Source organism: Punica granatum, chromosome 3 (assembly GCF_007655135.1).
Source record: "Punica granatum isolate Tunisia-2019 chromosome 3, ASM765513v2, whole genome shotgun sequence".
In the NCBI taxonomy this organism is placed as follows: Eukaryota; Viridiplantae; Streptophyta; class Magnoliopsida; order Myrtales; family Lythraceae; genus Punica; species Punica granatum.
In genome coordinates this window covers 12,598,760-12,613,797 of record NC_045129.1, presented here as the reverse complement: position 1 = coordinate 12,613,797, position 15,038 = coordinate 12,598,760, and the positions used below count along the sequence as shown (strand labels likewise).

General features: G+C 41.3%; 3 protein-coding genes across 5 annotated transcripts; 1 reads left to right on the top strand and 2 right to left on the bottom strand.

Annotated features, from left to right (window-relative positions):
• Window positions 1–567: 567 nt before the first annotated feature.
• Window positions 568–5,211, bottom strand: LOC116201074. Its single transcript, XM_031532160.1, has 3 exons — window positions 4,845–5,211; window positions 1,883–3,431; window positions 568–1,394 (listed from the first exon to the last, which is right to left on the bottom strand). The coding sequence occupies exons 1-3, from the start codon at window positions 5,097–5,099 to the stop codon at window positions 1,123–1,125; spliced, it is 2,076 nt and encodes a 691-aa protein (XP_031388020.1). The 5' UTR covers window positions 5,100–5,211; the 3' UTR covers window positions 568–1,122.
• Window positions 5,212–7,847: 2,636 nt separating this feature from the next.
• Window positions 7,848–9,753, top strand: LOC116201075 (berberine bridge enzyme-like 21). The gene has a single exon (XM_031532161.1). It carries the CDS (start codon window positions 8,025–8,027, stop codon window positions 9,630–9,632), a length of 1,608 nt encoding a protein of 535 aa, XP_031388021.1. The 5' UTR covers window positions 7,848–8,024; the 3' UTR covers window positions 9,633–9,753.
• Window positions 9,754–9,967: 214 nt separating this feature from the next.
• LOC116201076 (myb family transcription factor PHL6) lies at window positions 9,968–13,665 on the bottom strand. Of its 3 annotated transcripts, none has more exons than XM_031532163.1 (8): window positions 12,650–12,962; window positions 11,857–12,544; window positions 11,542–11,737; window positions 11,376–11,452; window positions 11,242–11,281; window positions 11,000–11,069; window positions 10,820–10,889; window positions 9,968–10,438 (listed from the first exon to the last, which is right to left on the bottom strand). In XM_031532163.1, the coding sequence occupies exons 1-8, from the start codon at window positions 12,700–12,702 to the stop codon at window positions 10,124–10,126; spliced, it is 1,509 nt and encodes a 502-aa protein (XP_031388023.1). In that variant the 5' UTR covers window positions 12,703–12,962; the 3' UTR covers window positions 9,968–10,123. The 3 variants fall into 3 exon arrangements, with proteins under 3 accessions (XP_031388023.1, XP_031388024.1, XP_031388025.1); XM_031532164.1 differs by lacking the exon at window positions 12,650–12,962 and adding an exon at window positions 13,513–13,665 and having other exon boundaries at window positions 9,997–10,438; XM_031532165.1 differs by lacking the exon at window positions 12,650–12,962 and adding an exon at window positions 12,999–13,182 and having other exon boundaries at window positions 9,997–10,438.
• Between the last annotated feature and the right edge of the window lie 1,373 nt (window positions 13,666–15,038).

Below are 15,038 nucleotides of genomic sequence, written 5' to 3'. Positions count from 1 at the left end.
TTGAGCTCTCTAAGAGTCCAACCAATGCTCGTCGCTAGGGAGGACCGCTGAGGACCCTCCCCCGGCAACGTCTTTTCCTCCCTCGCAAACACTATAAATTATGATGTTTAGATTTCTACATATGTTGGAGCTAAAGTTTCGCGTACATAAATAATATATGCAATATACATATCTATGTATATAGATATATGTAGTTAGGTCTACTTTTGTCATCTCGTCATATTCATCATGCATTCATGCTGCTACATTTTTTTTTATGTAAACTTCTATCAACTTTCCAAAATTTTCTATTTGTGATATTTTTCTTGTATATTTTAATAACGTCCTATTTTCCTCTAATTAAGTGCGGTTTGGGAGAATTCCACATGCACAATGAAATACTGAAAACAAAATTACAGAAAAAAATTTAGTTGAAAAGTAAAAACGAGTTAGTTAACCTGTTGTAAGAAATCATGTTTATACGAATACAAAGTTGAAATGCCATGTGGTCTTGGAGAGGCAGCCTCATTCGAAGTGTCTTTACGAAACATGGAGGCACTCCATGCTCTCCAAAACGATGCCTCGTCGCCGGAACCTCTTCTTCTCGCTACTTCGCAGAGCAAAGATACTAATCTTCATTCTATAATAAAGACAGTCATCCATTACTGTTCCTGTAAGTATATGCAGGGGCAATGGCAACTCTGTTTTAGACAGAACCTACAGTATTGGTCCTACATTGCGGATAGTCCACCATGCATATATATCAAACTCGATATGTTCTGCAGATGTCTGCTTACACGGATAAATTAACACAGCTAAAAGGGATTCCGGCCTTGGAACTTGATCGGAAACCAGAGGTCAGATCACATCAATTGTCTATCATTCAACGCTGTGCCATTACACATGATGCTCCTGCAAAGACTGAAAACACAATCGAATTCTCCTCGTTTCAGTTGCCTAAACCAATGGGATAGTAATCCATTCCTACAGATAAGCAATAATAAACCAATAAGGTTGTGTCTTTGTTCCTTTAGTTATCTTACGACAATGGTTTTTTGTATATTGCCTGTCTTCCTCTATCGAAAATGATTGCTCTAACAATGATATGACAGCTAAGACCTAATAAAGAGCATATATACTTGTCTACTCCCCACCAAGGTCTTCATAGCAACTATTGCCCTCCCCGCGGTGCTTCTTAGAGTACAGGAGCTGCAGATTATAGTGATAAAATGTCAACTCCCGCAACTGCGCTTGTTCTTGCTGGTCGACGCAGTTCATTTCACTTGTCAGCAGCTTCCTAGCCATTTCTTTGTTCAGGCCATATCTTGACGGTCCATCGCAGGTCTGGCTTAGAATATAAATTGCAAATCTTTGGAGCTCAGGGCATTCTGTTCCATACTTGGACCACCATTCCACTGCAGTAGCAGCAGCAGCAATAGCAGTAAATCATAGGCAACTCATACAACAAGACATGAAGGAATGGCAAAAAAGAAAAAATGAAGCTTTTTTATCTGTATTTTTAGCATTCATGGTCCTTAGTTTCTGGACAGGTCTCAGAACACCTAAGAAGCTTATGGAACTGGACAAATCTGGACTGACCCATATAACTGTGTTAAACAGATGGTGCAGTGAGTCCGACCCCACATCTCAGTCAGCTCCTTCAACTACGAACTAACCACAAGCTTTTGTTCGATCATTGAGAGTGCTATGCTAATTCTTCCACAACTTGTGCCTACTAATTCTCCCAGTACTTGAAACTTGCAACATAATGCAATTTCAACGACCTTTAAAAGTTCTACCGGAGGAAGTAGGCAAAGGTAGCACATGGTAAGATTTTCAAGAAAGAGGAATACGATTACAAGCATTAGTTTCCTAAAATTAGACAAAACATTAATTCCCTTACATGGAGGTTTGTCTCTGCATCTGATGGAGCTCCCCTCTTCAAAATCACCTCTGGCTTGTAGGTACTCGTCGAGCTGCTGAGATATCTGGTCCTGCATATTCTCATCTCGAACCAAGCGAACTATGCAGCAAAGGAGGCCAAAGGCTACCTCTGTATCAAGGTGGAAATTGCTCGAATAGAAAAGATTCGGGTTTAAATAATAGCCTGCAGCATGTAATGGGCTGTGGAGATGTTTATCCCATATCTCGTCGATTACTTTCCAGAAGGGCATGTACTCTGACGTCTTGCCCTCGAATTCCATCTTAATTGCTTCCTTCACCCGGTCCATGGTCTCGTAAATGTACCCCATAAGTGGTTTGTCAGCCCTGTGAATCAGAGCCAAGAGACGAACCAGCGGCACACTTGCCTTCAGAACCATCCTCGCTTCGCTCCAGAAAGATCGGAGCCGGAAAAGTTTGTACACCATTTTCCCTTCTGTTGAAGCCCAAACTGAGGCTTTCCACTCAGATGCGGTGATCAGTTTCTCCTCTTCTGCTACGATGTTCTCAAGAGTCATGAAGGGTATGGCTGCCGACTTCCCCTCAGAGAAGGGGTCCTTGATGTCAAGTAGGGGAAAGCTGTCTTTCTGTTTCCACATGAACTTCGTGAGGCTCGCTGCCTTTTCCAGTACAGGTTGGACTGAGTCCATCAATGCCATCTTTTCGAGCATGAGTTCAACGCAGTGGGATGCACTCACGGTCCAAAACCCTGTCTTGCATTTTTCCATAAACTGCTTCTCCATAGTCCCTAACCAACCAGCTGTTGAGCAAGCAATGATCTGAACAACATTCTGGGCTCCAACCTCCTCAATGACCTTATTTAGCATTGATTGTATGGCATCACTGTCAAGACTAAAAGAAGATACATTGGACGACTGCAGATAAATTGGACCCTCGGAACAATCTACCAGGAAAATAACGAAGTCTTGGCCTTGTCCATTCCTCCAAGTGTCCAGCAAGATACTGCACCCAGTGCTGGACCATGATTGCTTGGTTCTCTTCACATAATCTTGCAACTCTGTCACTTCAGCCTGAGGAACCGATCCTTTCACTTCTTGGTAACTCTTGTACTCCGACCTCCTATCTCCTGTTGTCGAGTACATAATTTCCTGGAAACTAGTCAAATTTGCGGTACTGATGCCAATGAGACTATCACTTTCAGGTCTAGTTCCCTTGAAGTTATATGATCTTTGGGAACAGTTTCTCTTCTGAGGAAGTTCTTTTAAGGGATCCAACAAAAGCATATCTCTCTTAAGGTCATAATATTTATGCTTCTTCCTTTCAAACTTCTCATTCTGATATAGTTCCCTGACATTTGCAGGAACCTTAAGGCAAGTTGTTCCATCTCCCTTTACACCTCCCAAGTGGAACTTGAGGCGGCGCAACCCTTGCATCTCCTTCTGACAGTAGTTGCATCGAACCCTGCCCCCTTTCCTGTTAGAGAATGTTCCGTGATCCTTGATATCATCAGATGGCTGATGAGCAACCATTTCGATTGACCTAGTAAGGCCCTGGTGTACACAGCATGGAATTAAGGTCAAGTGCTGTGGCAGGAAATATTTTTCATGGCACATCACACTTTCATGGAATAAAGAGAAGATGATATATGCCGAGATGAAAGACAGCTCTGATGCAATAAATCAGAACATGGTGTCGCAGCAAAAAGATACAGAAATTTTTATACCAAGGCTTGATTGGCTCCTCATGATTAGGTTTTTCTGGCATTTAATAAGAAAACATCTTGCAGGACAATAACTTATTTTCTTGGTTCAAGCGTCAAATATCTAGTATCCCATTGGTGCTGGAGACTTCATTGGAGCTACGTCTATCTTCATTTATGGCCACCAATAACCTCGCCAGAGCTTCATCCCAGTCCAATGAGCCCACAGGGGCTCCCTCAAGACCCCACCGGCATACTTCACTGGAGCTCCAGCCAAACTTGGTTGCGGCCACTTGACCTTGCCAGAGCTCCAGCATTAGGGGTCATGATGACAACCAATGCACAACGAGTGTGGCATGGATGTGTTTGGCTTGGGAAAATGATTAAGAGAAATCGAAACCATACCTAATCTTTCTAGTCGGCCGACAATGATTTACTGTTGGCTTTCCAGTGCCCGGATTACGAAACACCTAAATATTGTCTTGAAAGCAACAAATGAACAGTAATGTTGGTAACACATGCAGGACAAGGTGGCTCCTATCAAATACAAAAAGTTCCCGCTTTTCCCCGTTTTCATTTTTGGACGACTCATAGAACAACCTTCAGAGAGCATAAGCTTCAGTCTAGGATTACGCAAGACCTCGGCACATGTCCATGTACGGATAACGGGGGGATATTCAGCCGGTCGAGCAAAGAAACGCTGCAGCCACGGCTCTGGACCCCCCCTTGGAGCGAAAGCCGAGAGCTTTTTCTAAGCATAATAAGCGACCAACACGAGATACGGACACATAGTTGACACACATACTTCCAGCCGTTTGGTAAGCTGGAGTTGGAAAAGGAAATGCAATATCTTTCCCCATTATTCCCCTATTCGTCCAGCAGACTCAAAGCACCCTTCTTTCCCATTTTCCCTTATTTTCCCGAATTGCGATCGCCTAAATTGTGGCAAGTACTCTGATCAGTTCATCGTCACAGCGAAATTACTCTCCTTTTAATCCCATTCCCCACACGTTCCTCAACATACAGGAAAAAGAGACAGCTTTTTCTTCCGATCAAAAGGAGCTTCTTTTACACCTAAAACGATGAACATACATGCTTTCCATCGGAGACGTCGATGCATTTTTTGCATTCGGAAAGCAATGACTGAGAGATCAACGGATAGTTCAGGCAGTGGGGGAAGAAAACAAGCGAGGAAGCCATTGACAAAGCACCTTAATCACCTCACGGTGTTGAGCAGAAACGGAGAAGAGATTGAGATGGTTACCTTTGGAGGAAGAGTGCAGCAGGGAAAGGGATGAAGAGGCGGACAACAGAGAGTGATAATGAAACAGTGTTGATGGCGTCTGCTCTGTGTTTGAGCAGGAAGAGGAGAGAAGGCGAAGGGAGAAAAGAGAGGGAATTTATAACTCTTTTTTTTTTTTTTTTGTGTCGCCACCTTCAGTGCCGGGGTGAACCTATTTTGTTGACAACTGGACGAGTCCCTGTCAACGGAGTTGGCGCACAGCGCAGCGACACTCATTCGAAAATTGAAGGATTTCAAGTTACTTACTGTATGTGCTCGTTTATTTTCTTTCACGTATCCCTATTAGGTTTATGGGTCTCTTTCGTAGCCCAAAATAGGAAAATTTATTTGATGGTTATGTGATCTCATGGGATTGATTGGTGTAAATTTGTAATAAAGATAATCTATTATCAAAGAAGATGTAGCGCAATAGTGCACGCTCTCGCCTGAATACCAAAATGTTCCAGGTTCAATACTCAGGTTGGACTACTCGTACAATTTTATTAGATATTTAGGATTTATATTTCATTGTATTACCTCATGGTCTCCCCTTGTAACAAAAAATATAATTCCTTCTATATATTTTTCTTTTTATTATTATTATTTGAAAAAAATTCTCAGTTTTATGTCAAAAACTTATGGCCACTGGATTACCGGGTAGATGGTCCTGTCGATGACTGGAATCAGGTCCTGCAGTTTTATATGGAGCCGCAGAAGGACCGGACCTCGCAGCACCAAAGCAAATGAAAATGCGGCTCTATATTAGGTGTTATTTTTAGGCATTATATATATTAGAGAGACATCCGCGCTACACACGGAAAAGTATAACCGAAACATCAAACAGATATCAAAAGATTCAGTATTTCTCTTAAATTTAGTTAGATCGGGACGAATCACGAATCATTTTAATTAAAGAATAAAACAATAACTAAGCAAGGGAAAAGGTTAAGCATATGTGTTTTTTTTTCCTTGATCACAAGAGAAGTCCGTAGGTCTAGTGCAATAAAATAAAAACTAAAACCTCTTGATTATCGGGTGATGACGTTCGCTACTGCGCTACACCTCCCTTTGAGAAGTAGATGTGGTTTTCACTTGAAAAAAAGTAATGGGAGAGAGAGAGTGAAAAAGTTGTAGCTAGTAAATTTACTTTATGATCTTAATCCAGAGATCCTTATTAAGAATATGCAGCAAGGCGAGAGCAGAAAAAAGAAAGTGAGATGAAAAGTGTTTTTCGGCAATTGTAGAGGAGATATTTGGTTCGAATTCGGGGCTTTTCTCCGATAATCTTATGAGGCATAAGCCCGGGATTGGTTCGAACTTGGACATGGTTTGATCTTTTTAACTGATCTGCGCTCACCCTCCGTCCCTCCGACTTGGTCAAAACAAACATACGATAGATGCTTGGTTATATATAAAATATAATATATCATGTATCAATAAATGACTTTTGTGAATATATATATATATATATATATTTTCTATGTGAACCTTAGTATCCGTAACCCCAATTAATTCAGTTCGAGCCAAGTTGACCTAATAAAGAGTAAAACTCTCCCGAATTTTCTCTATTAATAAGAATCAAGTTAAATGTTGGAATAAAATCTTAGGACAATTAAATGCTCCCTCTTTGACCTCAATTTGTTGCAATCTCGTATCTGGAACGGGAGGTCAAAATATAAACTGAGGAGAGAATTCACACGGAGTAGTTTTTCCCTCATTAATTATATCTTTCTCAGTTTCACAAATCAATGATGGTATATGAGGAAAAACAGAAAGAGTAATTGCTTGACTAATTAAGGAGTCTTTAATTTTTTTTATTTTTTGGTTGAATGGAGTCTTACATTCTTATTAGTGTTAAAAAATTTTATTTATTAAGGTCAAATGGGGAAATAGTCCTCGAACTTTTCTTTTCTGTCTTTTACATTTTGCTGTACTTTGATTTCATCGATTCTAGTCGCTCAACTTCAAGAAGCCCCTTCACCTCTCTCTATTTCTTAAATTACAAGCCTCCCTGGTAAAAAGAACTTTAGCTATATATTTAGTACTTATATAATAAAAAAAGCTATATATTAAGTGAACATTCCACAATTCGATACCTGCGATACGAAAGAACGATGTAAATTGATTTATTATTTGCTAAAAATACATTTACATGCAAAAATTTATCATCATCAGATCACAACAGCAAGGTGATCACTTTCGATAAAAAAAAGTATCAGATCCTTAGCAATTTCCTATGGAGCCGCGGAAAAACCAGATCCATAAATTTACCCTATTTTATCTGTATCTTAAATTACATTGCAACAACAGAAAAAACCGACAAATTCGAAGACAAAGTTTGATGGGCTCCGAGTAATAGAATATGGATTATAAATCGGAAATGACATCTTCGAATCAAAAAGGACAGGCTCCGAATCCAGGAAAATTGGTCTTTGAATCAGGAAGATAAGAAATGAATAAGGAGGAAGGGTGGATGATACTTGGAAGGATCAAACAATCTTTGCTTGATAAAATATATAGCCACAAGTAAGAATCAATCGTTTTGATTTGCCAGCCTCATGATGAGCAACAAGAACCGGGAGTTTTGTCACTAAACAAAGGAATGTTTAGATAAAAATGATAAGAAGTGCCCAACACAATTTCATTCAATATTCAAATCCCTTTCTTTTTGTTCAAAATATAGCTTATATAATACTCTTACAAATTAATGAAAAGTAAAGATATATTGTTCCCAGAGGATGTGAAAGAGAAAATCTTTGAAAAGATCAACAAAAAAGCACAAAAAGTCATGGTGGCCTCCTTTCCTAATCTCTTTGGCTGATTCTTGAGGCACATCAAAGTTGAGGTCTGCTAAACAAAATGAAAACGAAAGGATCACAACCCCTTGCAAGGAGACAAAGAAAGAACAAACGAAAATGGATGACTCGATATAGTAACAGTCATCATCCTTGTAAGCACCGAATTGCCGACTTATTATATCCCAAAACAAAGTTATGCTACCTTAACCTTTCCTTTTGGCCGAGACTCGAATATCGGTTTGCTCCTTGGCATGAGAATTTCCTGATAGATTTAAATTAATGCAAATGAAACACACTTCCTATAACATATGATGTCAGATACTCCTAAAACGGAACGAAAGTAAAAGACACATCATCCTGCACAATGTCGAGGCGTTCAGCTTCAGTGCCCCTTCTCCTCCTCCTCCTCCTCCTCCTCTTTTCTTTCAGTCTCTGCAGTTCGAATTCATTGTATGATAGCTTCCTCCAATGCCTCACGAGCCAAAGGCAGTCGTTCGACCAAGCCTCGAAGATAGTCTACCAAGAGAGCAACTCGTCGTTCGCCTCGGTCCTCAACTCATACGTCCGTAATCGCCGTTTCAACACCTCCTCCACCCCGAAGCCGCTAATTATCGTGACTCCGCTCCTCGAATCTGATGCCTCAGGGGCAGTATTGTGTGCTCAAATCCTCAAGCTTCATATCAAGATAAGGAGCGGGGGCCATGATTTTGAGGGGATATCTTACGTTTCGGACGACCCGTTTATTATCCTTGACATGTTCAATTTGAGAATGATCCATGTGAACATCCAGGACGAGTCCGCATGGGTACAGGCGGGGGCCACCCTTGGGGAACTCTACTATCGGATATGGGAGAGCAGCAAGGTCTATGGGTTCCCTGCGGGAATTTGTGCGACTGTTGGGGTCGGTGGGCACTTGAGCTGTGGAGGGTACGGTAACATGTTGCGCAAGTATGGGCTTTCGGTGGATAACATTCTCGATGCAAGGATCGTGGATGTGAATGGTAAGATCCTTGACCGTGACTCGATGGGGGAGGACCTATTTTGGGCCATTAGGGGCGGGGGTGGGGCAAGCTTTGGTGTCGTGTTGGCCTACAAGGTGAGGCTCGTCCCAGTGCCTGAGACTGTCACCGTTTTTCATGTCGAGAAAACCATAGAGGAAAACATGACCGACCTTGTCTACAAGTGGCAGTTAGTAGCGCCCTCGACCGATGAGAATCTGTTTATGAGGCTTGCAGTCCAGCCAACAACTTCAAGCAGCCGGATTGGTCGGAAGACGATCAGGGCCTCTATTACAGCTCTCTTCCTCGGCGGGGCTGAAAAATTGGTCTCCTTACTGGGCAAGGAACTGCCTGAACTGGGCCTCAAGAAAGAGAATTGCATTGAGATGAGCTGGATCGAGTCAGCCGTGTGGTGGGGTAACTTCTACAAGCAGGCTTCCCCAAGTATCCTCCTTGACCGTGTCCCCGGCTCGATGAACTTCCTAAAGAGGAAATCCGACTACTTGGAAAAGCCAATCCCGAAGGCGAACCTTGAGAGGCTATGGAAAAAGATGATTGCGCTGGGGAAGCCCGAGCTGGTCTTCAATCCCTACGGTGGAAGAATGAACGAGATTGCAACCTCGGAAACTCCGTTCCCTCACCGTACCGGTAACCTCTTCAAGATCCAGCACTCAATCAGCTGGACCGAAGAGGGACCCGAAGCTGAGAAAAACTACCTGTCCCAAATCAGGAGGCTTTACAGTTACATGACCCCCTACGTTTCTAGCAACCCAAGAAGATCTTTCCTCTGTTACCGAGACCTTGATGTCGGGGTTACATCAAAAGGCAAGAATAGCTATTCCGAGGGTAAGGTTTACGGGATCAAGTATTTCGGTGGAAACTTTGATCGGCTGGTGAAGGTGAAGACAATGGTTGATCCCATGAATTTCTTCAGGAATGAGCAAAGCATCCCTGTGAAGCCATGGGAATCGTAGGAAATTGGTTTCGATTTCGGATAGTGTCCATCATGTTCTTCCCACCTAATCTCCATACTCGCCATATAATTATACTTCAAATATTATAAAATGGTCCCCGAACTTCAGGGGTTCTTTTGTCTCTTTGATTTTCATCCTTGTACTTTGATTTGGTCGATTTTAGTCGAATTCATCAGTTCGCCGAAAGTACTGTGCCGGCGAAAAGAATTCATCAGTATTTTACTTGAAAATCAAAGTATGCACATTTTAGCAAGACTCACTATGTACTGTGCCCCCGTCATAGAATTCACCAGTTCGCTTGTCTTCTACTTTTTCAAACATCACAACCAAAAAAAAAAAAAAAAGCCACATGTATAACCCAAGATGAACCGAACATTATCCAGTAATTTCCATTTCCAAAAGCAAATTGTCAATATCCGAAATAAATTCATGCCAATATCATACAACTCCAATACAGATGCAAAGAATAAACTAACATAGGCATCGTATAGTCATTGGAGGGGGCTCTTTGAGATGACCTCACTGGAAGGCGTGGATGCAGAGTCACCTTCGAGGCTGAGCCTCTTCTTCTTCTGCTCACTTACGTGATCATCAGAGTCGACACTGCTCTTTCGCTTCAAAGACTCGGAAGGAGGACCAGAGTCGGAGTTGGATGACCCTGCCTGATCAGAAGGAACACTATCTTTCGGTGATGGCAAGTTTTGAGTTGATTGACACAAGGCACTGCCAGCTTTCTGTTGTTCCTCCAGAATCTTCTGCAAGTATTGTGCATGCTCTTCTATCCGCAACTGCAGCGCCTTCTGTACCTGCATAGTTTTTCAGTCGTACACATATTACAAGAGCTTCATTGGACATGCTTGAGGACATTTCAAATCGTTTTTGTTTTTGTTTTGATAAGTGATGAAATATTTCAAATGGTTGTTGCCAACTAATCTAGACACTCAGGCTTGTTAGATAAATGGTCTTTCGATTTGTGACATGGTATCAAAGTCGTCTTCAACATTCCAGGGCTTCATCTGCCGCCCATTGGATTGATCCCAAGGGCCATTCTTTAGCCCCATAGAAGGTGAAGGGAGCATTAAGAAGTAAATGCACTGCACGATATCTTCTAGCAATAACTAACGCTCAAATGATGGCATTAATAAAGAAAAGAATCGGTAATAGTCAGTACTATGAGTTTAAATTACCTCAAGTTGTTCGTGCAGTTGTTTCTGGACTTCCATTTGCATGCGAAGAGCCTCGGTGAGTTGCGTGCTCCTACAAAAGGACACAGAAAGCACAAAATATTGCTTGAATCCCAACAAAGTACAGAACAGGGGAAAGAGAAGACGAGACAGAGAGTATTGAAGTGAGAGTAGAGTATTGACCCTTTTCTTCTTCCATCACAATCGTTGCTACTGGCTGCCTTTTTCTCTTCAGAGCTAGAAGTCTTCTTTTCTAAAGGAAAGCAAAGAGCAGCAAGATGAGTGAATTGAAATAATTCAACATGAGTGAAATGTTTTTTACTTTTTGATAAGTAACATGAGCAAAATATTAGCTCCATGCATATATTAACAAAAAAGAAAAAGAAAAAAATTGATGCACCGTTAAAAAATTGATGCACCATTACCTTCTTTTCTCTCGGGCATGTACTTGGCAAGACGATATTTCTGCAAATGGAATACGACAGATGAAGAATGCAGGAATAAACTAGACGGTGGCTGCTAGTAATTAATGATTTAAGCAGATTGCTGAGACATATACCTGCAAGTGGCTTTTTACATGGTAAATTGTCAAACCTTCGACATTCATGAGCTTTAGTACGCCTTTTGGTGTAGCCTCTGTAGATTTGAAAGCAAATTAGTGGGAAGGGAACCATATCAGGAGAAAAGCAACTGCTAAAGAGCAGAGAGACGTGGGAGCCGCTTACTTTCAGCACCATCGAGCTTGTTGACAGCCTCTACAAAACGCACGTGAAGTTCTGGTGTCCATCGCATCCTTGGTCTGTGCATATTAGGACTAGGAGATTGACTTGAAGGGGAATCGATACCTTGTGCCGTGATAGAGTTGTTGACATTCAATTCTGGTGCTTGCTTGGGAGATGATTGCTGCGTTCCGTAGATGTCCTAGGAGAGACGCAAAAAATACAACTGAGAAACATTCTTTAAGATGCTGCAAAAGAGGAAGTGAACAAGAGAATCGACTTTTCCCTTTTGAAATAAGATAATAAAGCAAGCACGCTTACATCGAGCCTCGGGTTTTCTCCATTGTCAATCATGACCATGTCGAGCTCATCAGACAGATACTGCAGTTCCAACTGCTCTGCTAAGTCGGAATTGTCACCGGTACAATTTATATCATGGAAGCTCCCTTCAGCAGAGTCCCCGGGCAAACTGAGGAAGTCCTTCATAAGAGCCTCCTCCGAGTCTCTCTCATCACCTTGATTGCATATATCATCACTAAAGAGAGAGGACGACTTTGTGGAATCAACACCAGGAAGGGATCTATTGTACGTTGGAGTATGAGGAAGGAATGGCAGATTCCCAAGCAGTCTATGAGCTTCTGATGTTGTTGAGGATGACTGGTATAGACTAGTACAGAATACAGAAGACCGCGAAAACGAGCTCTTTAAGCTGTGAGCAGGGGAAACAGGAGAGATGGGGCCTGCAAGACCGGATCTCAGGCAACACTTTTGAGCTTGGACTATAGATCCCATGGAAAGATCAGAACAATCACCAGCCATCGAGCTTGGACTTTCTTTCTGACAGGAATGCGTCAGTCCTTTTGAAGGACCAATTTCCGTTATCTTCTGTTGATTCATTGCCCTAGAACCTTTCAGCCATGGGGTATATATTGAAGATGCAGTCACCAGGATACAATTAGCAGCCAATACTTGTCGGGAAATTTTGGTTGAGTTCTCTTCAAAGGGTAACCTGCAAAAGAAGGAAAATTATATATTAAAGATGACGCAGTCACCAGGATAGGCAGTCTAATGTGTATCCGCGCAATTCAATGGATTGTTCCTTTCTAAACAAGACCTTGAATATCCATACTGCTTGCTAATGTCAAAACAGAAGCATGTATGGAGCATCCACCAGACAGTGTCGAAACATTAGGACCCAATGAAACGACGACTTTCCATTGGTGTAATTGATAACTCAGATGCCCAGTTTCGAGTCTGTTATCGAATCTTAAGGTTTTAGTTGAGCTCCTAGTTTTGTATAAAGTTTCCAACGGAATCACAGCACGGGGCTGCTGTGGCATCGCGCCTCCATATCTGCCTACTACTCATTCGATATCCAATATCCACAAGCGGCATCTCAACCCAATCAATCCTTCAAATGCACATGTGGACTAAGTTTTAAGACATCAACGCATCAGTCAAACCTTCATCTATAAGCTTCAAGCTTTCACATCAACTGCTTAGCAGCTCCCCCGAAATCTCACCGAACTGCCAAAGTCAGTCCAGGTCATCGAAGAGAACAAAAAAGGGGCTCGACTGCTCGGCACAAACCATGCAGCATTCCATTCTCAGGTAAGGTCATAATAATATACACGTTAAGCGGCTCGGGGCCAGGGTAATCCCTTCTGTGAAATCACCTTCCCAGAGATTACCCCGACCGAGACGTAATGTCTCCGAGGTCCATTTTAAGAGTCTTAAGACAAATGAAGCAGATCTTAGACAACAGTCGCCAAATCAGCGACTTCACTGCCCATGTCAGAGCACCAAAACAACAGAGCTGCTCCAATTTTCACTCCGGTCTTCCCTCTTGTCACACGCAGTACAAACAAATTATCTATATATAAAATATATACATACACGTAGAGAAGAAGAAGAAGAAGAAGAAGAAGAGCAGCAACGGGTGAAGAGATATGGAGGGAAGAGAGGAGAGCTGCGCACCTGAGGATGAGGCGAGGAAGATGGAGGAGGAGGCAATGACGTCGGAATGTGGACGGGAGTTGGATGAGGGGGCGGAAATGTACAAAGTTTCCAACACTTCGAATACAACGTTGCCCAATCAAATTATCAAATTACATTTGCCACTTGACCAAACAGCAAAAGTATTTTTGTTGGACTTACGTCAGCAGCACGGCTTCGGAATAATAGAATTTTAATAATAATTCGTCTCTCATGGGCGGAATCTGAATCTCACCACCCGGAATTCTGGAGCGTTCCGTTTGGTTCCGGAATCACGATTTAAAATTTTAATTTTAACTTTAACTCAATATACTACACAATAAAAATACTTTTTTAAAGTCAAACTGGTGGGCTCCATATATTATTTAATATACAATCTCATACACCACTCAATACACTACATAACAAAATTGGTGAGGTCCACAGACTCTATATTTTTTTTGTCTTTTTTCATAATCAAAATCAAAATTACAAATTCAAAACTTTAACTCTGAAATCAAACACACTGCTCGAATCCAAAGAAAAAACGTGATTGGAGCGGGAAGAACGGCTATTTTTTAGTCTCTTTAAGAAATCGCGTGTCTGTACTGTTATATCAACTTTTTGTTGCGATTGATTTTACTATAAGGAAGAGTTGATCCAATGATTAACAGATGGTCCCTTAATGGAAAGAATAGGAAAAGGCGCCGCCTCCGTAGGTGACCGCATGGTACACAGTGTTCATCGAGTGCTTTCTTTTATTTACGATTATAAGAAGGCCAATGAGACTAGTAGTTTACAAGTATTTTTTTTTTAAAAAAAGTTATGAAAAATCCCACGGACTGAGAGTTGAATAAGTAAACTCTTGCAATTAGGTCGAGCGCGACTAATACGACTGTCATACTCCCAGTTTTTCAGCTTTTCTTTGTTACTTTTTTTTTTTGGGGGAGGATAAATTTCTTTATTGATACATAAAAATGGGCAACTGGCAGCCGCGGATGTAATAAATGACCCAAGGAAGAAAGAAGGAGACCTATTCTGGTTTTTTGTTTATATTTTTGTATTATTATTATTTTTTAATTACAAAGGAGATACAAGATATAATACAATGAAAAATAAATTATAAATAATTAATAAAGAGGCACAGATAATTCCACTAATATCGAACATGCAATCTCTAGATATACGCCGTTGCATTATATCATCTTTTGCATTACCTCTAGCTGTCTTCCGGTTTCCATTTCGGCTATGGTATCAATCATCAACTTGCGTCACCATTTGCCCATTTCATCATGGGTAAATTAATTACACACTTTGATTTTAAAATTTTCTCAAGTAATTCTCAGTCCCGGTTTTAGTAGGAAAAATCAAGACATCCTTTCCATTTTCACTGCGTTCACTAAAAAATTTAGAATATATCATGGAATATTCTGGCTGTCTTCAACAATTATTTCAAATTTTAAAAAATTAAAAAAGAGAAATAACAATGAAAGATAGATAGAGAGGGGGCAGTGATCACCGTGGCTTCT